The sequence below is a fragment of the Capricornis sumatraensis genome, chromosome 6, assembly GCF_032405125.1.
Source record: "Capricornis sumatraensis isolate serow.1 chromosome 6, serow.2, whole genome shotgun sequence".
NCBI classification, from domain to species: Eukaryota; Metazoa; Chordata; class Mammalia; order Artiodactyla; family Bovidae; genus Capricornis; species Capricornis sumatraensis.
In genome coordinates, this window is record NC_091074.1 from 105391808 (window position 1) to 105406465 (window position 14658).

At 41.2% G+C, this 14658-nt stretch overlaps 1 protein-coding gene across 1 annotated transcript; it reads left to right on the forward strand.

Moving 5' to 3' along the window:
- Positions 1-726: 726 nt before the first annotated feature.
- On the forward strand, positions 727-2161 carry LOC138081358 (large ribosomal subunit protein uL30-like). Its single transcript, XM_068974490.1, has 2 exons — positions 727-1157; positions 1837-2161. The coding sequence occupies exons 1-2, from the start codon at positions 727-729 to the stop codon at positions 2159-2161; spliced, it is 756 nt and encodes a 251-aa protein (XP_068830591.1).
- Positions 2162-14658: the final 12497 nt, after the last annotated feature.

Sequence of the window (14658 nt, forward strand, 5' to 3'; positions counted from 1 at the left end):
TGAAGACCCAGCATATGTAAAATATGTAGACCCAGTGCTTGGCACAAAGTTAGTTTTCCATGCATGTTGACAATAACTAGTATTACCAACTGCATGACCATGAGAAGTCAGTTCACTTCTGTAAGTCTCATTTTCTCCTTCTCTTAAATTGAAATAATCATAATGCTGGCACAATATTAGAGTGAAGAACAAATAAGACAAGATACAGATGTTAAAGTACACAACAGCATCTCACAAAGGTAAGGTGATTATTCTCCTGCTATCATACAGTCATTCTTTTTTCCCCCTCACTGGAAGGTATTTCTTCTTCATCCCAGGCCTCAGATTTCCTCCCTGGACACTGACCTTTCCAGTGTACAAAGCAGATACACTCTGTCTATGGGGGAATCCTTGGTCCATCGCCAGTCCTTTCCATACCAGTGAATGTCACACCTGCCACCATCAAATGTCCAGAGTCAGAAAGTGGGCTGTTCCCATGACTACTCAGTCTCAAGACCTCATCAACTTAGCTGAGCAACCTTTCTTCTTGTGTCCACCTCCAATGGAGACCTAATCGTCCACTTCTCCATGTCTACAGTTACCATCCTCAGTCATGTCACCATCATTTCTTGCCAGCCTTCCATGCTTCCACTTCCACATTGTATGATCCAATTCATTTCATTTTCCCCAATACAGATGAACAAATCTTTTAAAAATATAATTCCAGCCTCTTTCCCAGCTGGAACCATGGAGGGTGCAGAAGAGAAGAAAAAGAAGGTTCCTGCTGTGCCAGAAACCCTTAAGAAAAAGCGAAAGAATTTCACAGAGCTTAAGATCAAGCACCTGAGAAAGAAGTTTGCCCAAAAGATGCTTCAAAAGGGAAGGAGGAAGCTTATCTATGAAAAAGCTAAGCACTACCACAAGGAATACAGGCAGATGTACAGAACTGAAATTCGAATGGCTAGGATGGCACAAAAAGCTGGCAACTTCTATGCACCCACGGAACCCAAATTGGCATTTGTCATCAGGATCAGAGGCATCAGTGGTGTGAGCCCAAAGGTTCGAACGGTGCTGCCACTCCTTCGCCTCCAGCAGATCTTCAGTGGCACCTTCGTGAAGCTCAACAAGGCATCAATTAACATGCTGAGAACTGTGGAGCCATACATTGCATCAGTTCAGTTCAGTTCAGTTCAGTCGCTCAGTTGTGTCTGACTCTTTGTGACCCCATGAACTGCAGCACACCAGGCCTCCCTGTCCATCACCAACTCCCAGAGTTCCTTCAGACTCACATCCATCGAGTTGGTGATGCCATCCAGCCAGCCATCTCATCCTCTGTCGTCCCCTTCTCCTCCTACCCCCAATCCCTTCCAGCATCAGAGTCTTTTCCAATGAGTCAACTCTGCATGAGGTGGCCAAAGTTCTGGAGTTTCAGCTTTAGCATTATTCATTCTAAAGAACACCCAGGACTGATCTCCTTCAGAATGGACTGGTTGGAACTCCTTGCAGTCCAAGGGACTCTCGAGTCTTCTATAACACCACAGTTCAAAAACATCAATTCTTCGGCATTCAGCTTTCTTCACAGTCCAATTCTCACATCCATACATGACCACTGGAAAAACCATAGCCTTGACTAGACAGACCTTTGTTGGCAAAGTAATGTCTCTGTTTTTTAATATGCTATCTAGGTTAGTCATAACTTTCCTTCCAAGGAGTAAGCATCTTTTAATTTCATGGCTGCAATCACCATCTGCAGTGATTTTGGAGCCCCCCCAAAATAAACTCTGATACTGTTTCCACATCTATTTCCCATGAAGTGATGGGACCAGAAGCCATGATCTTCATTTTCTGAATGTTGAGCTGGGGGTACCCAAATCTGAAGTCTGTAAATGTATTGATCTACAAGCGTGGTTATGGCAAAATCAACAAAAAGCGAATTGCCCTGACAGACAGCACATTGATTGCTCAATCTCTTGGGAAATACGGAATCATCTGCATGGAGGATCTGATTCATGAGATCTATACCATTGGAAAATGTTTCAAAGAAGCAAACAACTTCCTGTGGCCCTCTAAATTGTCTTCTCCACAAGCTGGAATGAAGAAAAAGACCACCCATTTTGTAGAAGGTGGAGATGCTGGCAACAGGGAAGACCAGATCAACAGGCTTTTTAGAAGGATGAACTAAGGTATCTACCAGGATTATTTTTGTAATCTGGTCAGTTAATAAACAATTGAAACAAACAACCAAAAAAAAAATGTAATTCCAATCATGTCTCTTCTCAGCTCTAAATCCAATGATGCTTCCCATTTTCATATCCCTTTCTAGGACCTGGTCCTCACAAGGGCCCTGACTACTTCAAAAGTTCACCCCATACCATTCTAATCTCCCCAGTTCCCGCTCTGGTCACCATCTTACCTCTACACCCTGTCCCACAGGTCAGGTCACCCCTGTCCTATAGGTCTTTGTCAGTGACCTAGATACACATAAGTTCTGCTCCACCTTAGGACCTTCGTCCTTGCACTCCCCTCCCCTTGGCTCTTTAAATAGCTGGTTCTTTTATGTCCTCCACATCGCAATTCAGATTTCTTCTCCTTAGAGAGGCCTTTCCTGATCACTCCAAATGTCCTTTTGCATAGTATTCATCCCAAAGAGATATTATGAAGTGAGAAATGCCTTCAGAACAGTGCTTGGCACATAAGAAGAACACATTAAAAATTGGGAACCATCATCACCATCACCATCCATCTCTCTCATGGCAGCCTGTCAAGTTGCATGGAAAACACTGCCAAGAGGGTGTGACTGTGATATGTGTTTGCTTACTTGTACTTTGTCTGCCCAGTTGTTAGTTCCACGAGGTGTACACCTTGCCAGTTTTGTTTTCTGGCTCATCCTCACTCCCCAGGAAACCACCAGCTACAGAGCGAGCACTGGGATTTTTGCTGAAAAAAAAAATGAATGGAAGTGAGTCTCTCTTGGCTGTCAAATGGGTTCAAACTGCCGAATTCCCAGCGGGACCCAGAGCAGTGTCACTTGCGGGGCAGCCTGACATCAGGAGGCGGGGAGCTCCACTGTGCACGCTGCAAGGACACAGTCTCTCCTCCCAGCCCCACTGCGGTTCACCCCATCTCCTTGCAGGTCCCTGTTTGTGTTCAACGTGTCCCTGCTTGTGCGAGAGAAGCAAAAGATCCCACAGAACTCTTTTCTTTATCCCCTTTCCAGAAAAATGGGCCAATTCACAGCTGCAATCGTTAGGAGAATTTCCTGTCTGGGAGTCTGGAAACTGCCAAGAGTGGAAAGCAGCCGCCAGCCAGTGAGGCCTCTGTTGTCATTGGCCCAAATAACAACAAAAACAGCCACAGCCACCGCCACCACCACAACAAAACATGCCACGTGGGGACCGGCACACACAAACACGCCCACAGAACCAGACCGAAGGGACGAGGCTTCAGGGAGGAGTCTGCGGGCCGTGCATTCCGGCGGGAGGCACATCCTTTGGCCCGGAGCCACGGCAGCCCCACTCCCAGCCCCCCGACCATCTGTCAGCAGCGCTCTGCCGACGGTAAACGCGCCGACACGGGACGCAGGCTAACGAGGAGCAAACGCAGGAGAGGGGAAAACAAAGCCACCGCAGGCAGCGGGAGAAGGTGGCTAGGGCTCTGACAGAAACTGACAAAAGCCGGGAAATTCAAACTGAAAATTTGCCCTGAAGACCCCCAGCTCTGAGCGCAGGGCTGTGGGCAGATGGGGGATACAGGAGGGGATAGGGGGATGCAGGGATGCGGGGATGGAGGCTGGCAGCCTGTAGAGATGCTAGTGTGGTGCAGCTAAGGAGGCCGGCTCTTTTCACTATATGACCATGGGCCATTACTTACACTCCATTCCCACTGTGCATGGATTGCCCAATAAGACTTTCTCTTACAAGACAAGGGTAATTTAAAAAAAAAAAAAAGCAAAACTTTGTTCCAAGGAAACTTGTGCAGGAAACATTTAATCAGGACAGCACGTGGAATTCAGATTGCCAAATCCTCTATCAAATAAGCATTGAAGTTAGTAATTGCCAAATTATTAAATTTAGGAATTAATTATAATCTATTATAATTGTTAATAATCTATTCATTGGAATAAACTGTCCTCACTTTGCTACTGAGAAGTTGGGATGTTAGTTTTCTGTTCTCATTTGTAAAACCTTTTAGGAAAAAATAAGGTATTTGTCATTTCTCACTGTAGATAATAAAAATATTTTCTATAAGCCTGTTTGTCTACCAAAAACTGCAGCAGCAAAAGAACCCAAACCAGCTAAGATGCCTGCTAAAATATATCTATATTTTTGCTTAAGTGGTGAGGACTCTGGCAACATTGGATGGATGTCCTGGAGTTTTTACCCCCTGTCTTTGAATGCACGAGGGCTCTTTCTCTTATAATCTTACCCAATATTTGATGACCATTCCACAAGCTTGGCATTGTTTTCTCTACGTTAGGGATAAAGAGAGTTTTAAAGGCTAAGAGAGTTTTAAAATCACATAGAGTTGAAATGCAAAACTTCAAGATTTTTGGACTTGAGGCCCTATCATTCTTTTGTTTTAAACAATGAGATTCTGCTAAGCTGCTGTTATTTTATTTTGCCCTTTGAATTCTCATCACAAAGCTACAAATACTATAAGTCTAATCCCCACTTTTCAAAAAAATATTAATTAAGAGAGCAAAACGGCAGTAAGTTTTAACCAAAGAGGCCAAAAGCAAACCAGCTTTCATTCTGTTCTTTCATCAGTTAACTATTATTATTTGACCTTTCTTTATTAGTTGATTACTAAAAAATAAATTCTGGTAAAGAAGTTCAACCCCAAAACACTTCTGACTGACAGCATAATAGCTTGGCTCATTATCCCTAATCGACAGAGTATACATATATTTACAAATAAAAACACACACCAGATGTATTTTCATCCACAAGGTGATGCTGTCAACTAAAATAGGGAATGTGCACTGATGTACAGCATCCATCATTTTTAAGACAGATTCACTGCAAAATCTCCCACGTCGTGATTCATGGATGAAAGGCTGTACGCATGCAGGTGGCTATGATATTGCCATGTGTACAAAGAAGGGTGAGACGCTTAAAAAAGCACCAACTCTAAAGTCAGGAGAACTCTCTTTGAGTGTATGCTGTGACATTTCCTAGCTTATACTCTTACGCTTCAGTGTCTTCCATCTGTAAAATGGGAATAACAATAGCATTTACAGAATTGTTTGTCTCATATGAGACAATGGCTATTAAAATGTTTTGTAAACAGTAATATACCAATATATTTCTTTTTTCTATATCTCCTCATTCCCTTCAAATGTCTTTCTGTTTCTTCCAGACTGACCAGTGTTTAAAAGAAGGGATTAATCATTCATATCTACCCTCTTTTCAGAAACTGATAGTCAGTTTGAAGGTGATCTTATAAAGTCTCGGAGACCAGCCTGACACTCTATATCAAAAACCCATTTTCAGTTTCACCTATGGAGAGAGAGACTACATAGAAATAGCTTTCATTTTCCTTTCTTGTGTAATTTAACAGAATTTTTTAAAAAAACCTACCCAAAGTTCATTTAGGAGCATCATGGGTGAATTTTCAAATTATGCTTCATATGTGTCTGTGAATGGTCAACGTAAGCTCATACTTTATATTAATGTCCACAACACTCATTCATTTGTTTAACTGTAACAAGTGTATTGAATGCCTACTTTGACTTGGCAAAAACAACTTTCTAAACCCTTTACTAGGCTGAAGGATCCATAAGAACAAGGATCATGGATGTCTTATTCATTACCGTTAAACACTCTGGTCCCTAAAGTGGTGCTGATTGACCTTCACAAGTATTTGTGGAATATACTTGTGAATGAACCAGTTTATTATGATAAATAATAGCATAGCACAAAATAGGTGATATAAGATGGTGGCTCAGCAGTGCATAAACTAACTGCAATGCACAAGGTGCAAGAGATGAAGGTTAGATCCCTGGGTTGGGAAGATCCCTTGGAGAAGGAAATGGCAACCCATTCCACCATTCCTGCCTGGGAAATCCCACGGACAGAGGATCCTGGTGGTCTACAGTCCATGGGATCACAAGAGTTGGACACGACTTAGTGTCTAAACCACCACCACAGGGTGAGAGCAGGAAGCAAATAGACTCAAGGCTGGGGGTGAGTGATGGGGTACTGTCCCAAGGTTTTCCTTTTGTGTAAAGGCAGCGCTCAAATGGTTTTCCTTTTGTGTAAAGGCAGCGCTCAAATCTTTAGGGATGTTTCTGAGTTTTAGAAGATTCCATTCTTGTAAAAGAGAAATAAAGTAAGAGCCGAGGGATCTGGTTCCCTTCCTGACTTTACCAATATTTGAGGTCTTGACCAAGTCACTTTTCTGCTCTGGGCAGTTTCCATACTTTCCTGATACTTAAGGCTTTTCCACCTCCTCTCACTTTGATTTCTGAGTTTGTAGAGCTGCTTCTCCAAGAAATATTTGACCAAGGGTTAAATTGGGGGAAAGTGTTTCACTCTTCTGAAGTATGTTTTCACTCTGCTGAAGTGTGTTTTATCTAATAGAATGTCACAGCAGGGAGCTGGACAAGGATATAGTCTACAGGGGACTTTGGATAGGAACAATGAAGTGGGACTTTAAAAATAGCTTTCCAAATCCTTTACTAGGCTGCAGGCTCTGTAAGAACAAAGATTGAGGATACATTGTTCATTACCATTAAACCCTCTGGTCCCTAAAATGGTGCTGATTGACAATGTTCACAAGTATTTGTGGAATGCACTTGTGAGTGAATCAGCTTATTATGATAAATGACAGCACAGCACAAAATAGTTGATATAAGATGAAATATCAGCTTATAAGACACATGTTATATGGAATTGTATGCATGCTCAGTCATACATGCAAAGAGGAGGGAAAGGCAACCCACTGCAGTATTCTTGGCTGGAGAGTCCCATGGACAGAGGAGCCTGATGGGCTACAGCCCATAGGTCGCAAAACGGTGGACATAGCTAAAGGGACTTAGCATGCATGCACTGCTTCATCCAACCTTTTGAAATTCCCCTATAAAATAAAAAAGACCATGATTCTACATGGCTGCATTTGCCCACTGAGGCAAAGTCATGGTATGAGCTGGAGCAAAGCTGATTGGTCTCTGATGCTAAACCAGTTTCTCAAAATCCCTCAATGGCATCCACTCATGAATTAGAAGATTGGAATAGGGTTAAAATGGCACTTTCTGGAAGTCTGAGGCCTTGGATCCTGATCCTGCCATTTCCCTTGATACCCATACGACCTTGAACAAATTCTCTCCTTCTTACAACCTAAGTTTTCTTGTCCGTAAACAAGAGGTTGTGATTTTCAAGGCTCTTTTCAGGCATAGAAATTTAGGAAGCAAGTGGAAAATTAAACATATGTGGCCATTGTTTAAGTAGAATTTCCCCATCTAAAATGTCTCTGTTACTTTATTAACTCCATTCTTAAGTTTGGAAAATTGGCAAAAGTAATACAAATGCTTCAGAAGTTAATGTTGTGTTAGATCAACATTGCAAATAGACACTTTTCTAGAAAGTAATAGTTTTTGCCAGAAATACACCGGCTCTGAAAAACATTGCCCTGCAAAGCCCTACCCAGGGTACCTCTGCCTCCTCACACCTCTCCCCACAACTCAACTTGCCCCCAAAGATCAACCAAAACTGGAGTTAGAGAGAAAAGTAGGATTTACAGGACTCAATGGTGAATCACCTCTGTGGACGGTTCAGTCATAACTGGATACATCAGTTTGAATCATTAGCCTTAATCCTACATGCTGAGTCTGGGAGAAATTGGAAACAATAGTTTATTCATGTATTAATTCCCAAATACTTTTTGGGTCCCCAGCAAGTACCATCTTCCCTAACTCATTCCTGGCCCATGCACTAGACCCCTTCCCCACTCCCCCACGCTGTCCAACTCTCTCACCTATAGTCCAACTCACTTCCCTCAATGACAACCCTTCTATTGGCTGTTTCACAAGAGGAAACTTTGATTGCATGTGGATGACCTGGTCCAGAAAGCCTGAAAGCATCACAATTTCTAAGACCTAGTTTAATATGGACCAACTGACTTAGACTTGTATTTGGACCATGTGAGTTAGACTTGCCACCTGCAGTGAAAAGCTAGGTAAAAGGAGCAGAGCCCCAGGAGGTACCAAGCCCGACTGACTGTCATGATTCTATGTCTTCAGAGATTGCAGATTATCTGCAGAATACCTCACCATTGCTAGAATTCCTTACTTGAAATGTAATTATTATGGATCAATAAGTAAAAATGCTTATGTGTTAAGGTTTTCTAAAAGGTATCATTATTATAGACCTGTAAGATCTCTGGAGCCATTAGAAAGCTGATTCTGTTTGAACCCTCACCATCACAACCATGGTGAACTAGAGACAAAATCCTGAACTCCAGTTCAGTAGCTGGGTCCCTACTGTCCATCCTTGATTCCCAGTATATACCTTGGTTCTTGGAATATCACCTGCTCTATGTTCTCTGCACATCCATCATAAACTTTGTTAAAATCTTGTTAGACTCTTAATTCTAACTATTTGCACTTCATTTATCTATTAAGTATGACCATGTTCAAGAGCTGCTCAAGGAAGTTAACCAAAACTGGTGTCATGTCCACGGTGGCAGAATTCACATGGGGAAAGATTAAGGCCAGGTTCAATCAAGGAGGCCTAAAGCAAAATATCTGGGTGAAATAAAGTCTTATGGAAGGAAATTCAGTCGGGACCACAATACCTACCATCAAGTCCAAAGGGCAAAGCAAGTAGAGAAACAAAAGAATAAACACCAAGGTTAGTAACAGGATGGAGCCACAACACAATGGCATCAATGAACAATTCAGCGTAGGCTGTTGAGAGCTAAAACTGTAGATATGGGTGGAAGCTATCCTCTTAATGAACTACCTAGTACACGGAGCAGGCAAAAAGCTTTCGAGAGGCCATTAGAGCCAGACATGCGCATGCTGTGAGCCTTGCTTTTATGCTGGACTGAACTGTTCTGCGGTATCTGTGGATGTGGTCCAGCCTCTGAGGGGGACCCACCCAGGCTGACCCCTCTCACTACAATTTACTAAGCTTGACTTCTTTCATGTGAGAATACATTTGGCTTGAATTTGTTTCACTTTCTACAGAATAAAATTTAAGATCATGATTAGAAACCTCAATTAAGTTTTGATAAAAGTCTGTGTATTTATTTGGTTTTCAGGAGGTAGGGGAAATATTTCCATCTGCTAATAATGCACCTTCCAGAAAATAAGACTTTCTTTCATCGGCTCTTTCTAAAGGAGCAACAAGGGAACTTGGAGATCATTCATATTCCCCCATCCTGTTACAAAGAAGAGACTGGGGAGCAGAAAAGCTAACAACGTGCCCTAGATCACATGGGTAGCAAGTGTTGGAATTAAAAAAATTCACTTCTTATGACTCCAAGATAGGCAAAAATGGCTTTCACAAAGAAGTTCACTTGAGCAAATTGCTGGGTGGTCTTTGTTTCCAAGGGTGTTTGTGCGAAGTGTATCCTTCAGTCCCAACAGAGTCGGATTTTGAGAGACAAAAGGTGGCATTGACGAGGGATGTGCCACACAGAATATTTTATTTCTGGAGACTCTCATCACAGCCCCAGCTGGCTCTGGGTCAGGCAGAGACCCTGAATCTCACCTTCTGCCCAGAGACCATGTCCCAAGGGGACAGCAACTCTGCTTCTTGAGTCTGGCCCCATGATTTAACATGGGTGAAATAGTACTAGCTGAGTGGCTTTGGCAGTTTGTGCCTTAACTTTCTCTACTCCTGGGTTTCTTCCTCCAGCCCCTCAGCTGCATAGAACCACAATATGATTTTGTAGAAACGAAGCAAAAAGGAATACATTAGTCTAGTCTAGTCACTTGGAGCTGCTGCCAAAGGAACAGTCTCTTCCACTGATTGCCAGCCAAGTCCCTTATGAGACTGTGTAGACGCTTACAATATTGCTCAGGGAGCAAAACAAAGAGGAAGAGAAAGAGAAGGGTCGTGCTCATTATAATTTATAGTACACTGTTATGGGAAGCTTCTTGTGTTACCAGAAAGCTGGTGTCTGGGGTTTTCCTCTTCCCCAGAGGAGCTGAAAATGGGAAGGGGGAAGAGAAGGTTATCTTACCAACTTTTTGCAGCCAAAATCATTAGGGCCAAAATTCCTTCCTAGAAATGTCAGTGGTGGGATTCAGACAATTACCACTAGTTCAACAACTCCCAGCCCTGGGTCATTAACATCATCCCTGCCGTTCAACCATAATGTCACTCCACCCATTCCCAAGGAGCAGAAAAATCACAGAGCCTCTTGTTTTAAAGCCTTTCTGGGGACCTGGCAGTCCAGAGGCTAAGACTCCATGCTCCCAATGCCAGGGGCCCGGATGAGATCCCTGGTAAGGGAACTAGATCCCACACGCCACAACTAAGAGTTCACATACCAGAACTAAAAATCCTGCATGCTGCAACTAAGACCCAACACAGCTAAGAAATTTTTAAAGTCGTTCTGATGAGAGGCATCAAGGGAAAAAGCCCAAGTTTAAATACTTACGTAGTGTCTTAGAGCTCCTTGGCTGCTGTGGTCTCAAACTGGTTTTACACAGCTAGTTCTTCATCTTAGAGAATGATGGGGTTTCAAATATTCCAGTTAAAAGTCTGCCTGTGGGTAAAGAAAGCAAATGGTATGGTGTATTAATATTAACTCTCTCTCTCCAAGGCTTCTGACTTCTGCTAACCTCCATCAACTACATTCTCTCATTACATCAGTGTCTTAGTCAAACAAAGTGGGATGCCAGGAGTCATGTTGCTCATCACCAGTGGCTTCATTCCCTCTGTCCTCTCTGCCTGGGTTTCACCACAGTGAAGCCTGAAGCAAACAAATGGCTATTCCCAAATAGATTGCTTTGATGGCAGGAACCCTGTCTTATTTATCCTCAGCTCCCCTTTCCTCAGCCTAGTTCATGGAACAAGGACAATTGTGCATGAGTGTCACTGTGAAATACAAGGGAAAAGGTGGCTAATCACCTCTCTTTGCTTGTTAACTCAAAAACTCACAAACCGGAAGTGGGGAGAGAGATGGAGCAAAAACACAATAGCGGGAGAGAATTAAGAGTTATAAACTACAAGGCATAAAATAAATGATACAAAGAAGTAATATACAACATAGGGAAAATAACCAATATCACATAATAATGTTACATGGAGTATATGCTATAAAAATGTTGAATCACTATGTTGTACATCTGAAATGAACATGATATTGTAAATCAACTATGCTTCAATTAAAACAACTCAATTTAAAAATAATAATAGAGGACATGCCTCCCAGCCTCAGAGTGTATGCAGAACCAGTCCCTTAGGGTTCCCGAGTCCAGAAAAAGTAAGGTAGCCTTCTCCCTTGCTCCTTACTGTCCCGAGTATTCTGCAGATCATGAGTTTTTGAGCGCCCCCCTCAAGAGGAGGAGACCCATGTGACCTAGACCTAAGGGGCCAGAGTGACATTCACAGGTTCTGGAAGTTAGGATTCAAATGTCTTTGGAGGGAGTGGCATTATTCAGCCTACTGCAGTCATAATGCAAATTACATTTTTTAATAGAAGATGTGGCCAAAATAGTTTGAAAGCCACTGAACTGGAAGTCTTCTGAATTTTTCAAACACCAGTCATGGGATTTAGGACCCATTGTAATCCAATATGACATCATTTTAACTTGTTCCATCTACTGTGCTCAGTTGCTAAGGCATGTCCAACTCTTTTGTGACCCCATGGACTATAGCCTACCAGGCTCCCCTGACCATGGGACTTTCCAGTGACCAGGAGCTTCTGAAATGACCCATCTAGTGAACCCATGAGCAAATTCTGTTTGGAAACCACACTGCAATGGAGGAGATCATCTGTAGGGTGTGCTTGCATCCAGAGATCAAGCCCCAAGCCTTTGGAGTGGGAGCACTGACTCCAAGACCCTAGACTGCCAGAGAACTAACCCTAGTGGGTATCAAATAGTGAGAAGTCACACAAAGGAAACCACTGGAATACAAGACCCAGCATCACCCAACCACCAGCAGCACCTTGTACAGGACACCTCATCTAAACAACAAACAAAACAAAAATACAAACCCAATCATCAGCAGACAGGATTACCACCTCACTCAGCCTTGCCCATCAGAGGAAAATCAATCAAACAAACAAAACCTCAGCACAAATCTCACCTGATAAGAAGCTTACACAAACCACTGGACCAAACTTAGGAGGGCAGAAACAAAAAGAAAGAAAGAATTCAGCCTTGAAGCTTGGGAAAAGGAGACCTCGAATGAGTTAAAGATCTCAAAATAAGTTAAAAAATAATAATGAAAAGGCAGAGAAATACTACACAAAGGAAGGAACAAGCTAGAAACACAGAAGTCCAAATAAATGAAGAGGAAATAGGCAAACTCCTTGAAAAAGAATACCAATTATTGATAGTAAAAATGATCAAAAACCTTGAAACCAAAATGGAGAAAATGCAAGAATCAATTAACAAAGACCTAGAAGAATGCAAGAATAAACATACAGAGACAACACAATTACTGAAATTAAAAACACTCTAGAAGGAATCAATAACAGAATATCTGGAGCAGAAAAATGAACTAGTGAGCTGAAAGAGAAAATGGTGGAAATAACTTCTGAAGAGCAGAACAAAGTAAAAAGAATGAAAAGAACTGAGGATAGTCTCAGAGACCTCTGGGACAATATCAAATAGACCAACATTCGAATTATAGGGGTCCTAGAAGAAGAAGAGAAAAAGAAAGGGTGTGAGAAAATTTTTGAAGAGATTATAGTTGGAAATTTCCCCAACATGGAAAAGGAAATAGTCAATCAAGTCCAAGAGGCACAAAGAATCCCATACAGGATAAACCCAAGGAGAAACACATCAAGACACATACTAATCAAACTAACAAAGACTAAACACAAAGAAAGAATATTAAAAGTAGCAAGGGAGAAGCAACAAGTAACATACATGGGAGACCCCATACACTTAACAGCTGATCTTTCAGCAGAAATTCTGCAGGCCAGAAGGGAATGTCAGGATATATTTAAAGGACTGAAAGGGAAAAATCTACAACCAAGATTACTGTACCCGGCAAGGATCTCATTCAAATTGATGGATAAATAAAAAGCTTTCAGACAAGCAAAAGTTAAGAGAATTCAGTACCTCCAAACCAGCTTTACACCAAATGTTAAATGGACTTATATAGTCAAGAAATACAAAAGAAGAAAAAAGATCTACAAAATCAACCCCAAACAATTAAGAAAATGGCAACAGGAATAGACATAAAAAGAGAAATTGACAGTAACACAATAATAGTAGGAGACTTTAACACCACACTAACACCAACAGACAGATCATCAAAACAGAAAATTAATAAGGAAAAACAAGTCTTAAATGATACATTAGTTGAGATGGATCTCATTGATATCTTCAGGGCATTCCATCTAAATGCAGAAGAATACACCTTCTTCTCAGGTGCACATAAAACATTCTCCAGGTTAGACCACATCTTGGGTTAAAGATCAAACCTCAGTAAATTTAAGAAAATTGAAATCATATCAAGCATTTTCTCTAACCACAAGGCTATGAGACTAGATATCAAGTACAAGAAAATGCTGTAAGAAACACAAACACATGGAGATTAAACAACATATTTCTAAATAACCAACAGGTTACTGAAGAAATAAAAAAGTAAATCAAAAATTTCTAGAAACAAATGACAATGAAAACAGGACAACTCAAAACCTATGGGATGTAGCAAAAGCAGTCCTAAGAGGGAAGTTTATAGGAATACAATCCTACTGCAAGAAACAAGAAAAACATTGAATAGATAATCTAACTTTACACCTAAAACAACTGGAAAAAGAAGAACAAAAAAAAAAATTAGTAGAAGGAAAGAAATCATAAAGATCCAAACAGAAATAAATGAAAAAGAAATGAAAAAAACAACAGTAAAGATTAATAGAACTAAAAGATGGTTCTTTGAGAAGATAAACAAAACTGACAAACCTTTAGCCAGACTCATCAAGAAAAAAAGAGAGAAGAATCAAATCACCAAATTTAGAAATGAAAAAGGACAACAGACAATGCAGAAATACACAGGATTTTAAGAGACTATTATGAACAACTATATGGCAATAAATAAACTATATGGAAGAAATGGACAGGATCTTAGAAAAGTTCAATCTTCCAAGACTGAACCAGGAAGAAATAGAAATTATGAATGACCCAATTACAAGCAATGAAATTGAAGCTGTGATCAAAAATCTCCCAAAAAACAAAAGCCCAGGACCAGATGGCTTTATAGGAGAATTCTATCAAACATTTAGGGAAGAGCTAATGCCAAAATCACTGCATATGGTGACCATGAAATAAAAAACACTTGCTCCTTGGAAGAAAAGCTATGACCAACCTAGACAGCATATTAAAAAGCAGAGACACTACTTTACCAACAAAGGTCCATCTAGTCAAAGCTATGGTTTTTCCAGTAGTCATGTATGGATGTGAGAGTTGGACTATAAAGAAAGCTGAGCGCTGAAGAATTGATACTTTTGAACTGTGGTGTTGGAGAAGACTCTTGAGAGTCCCTTGGACTG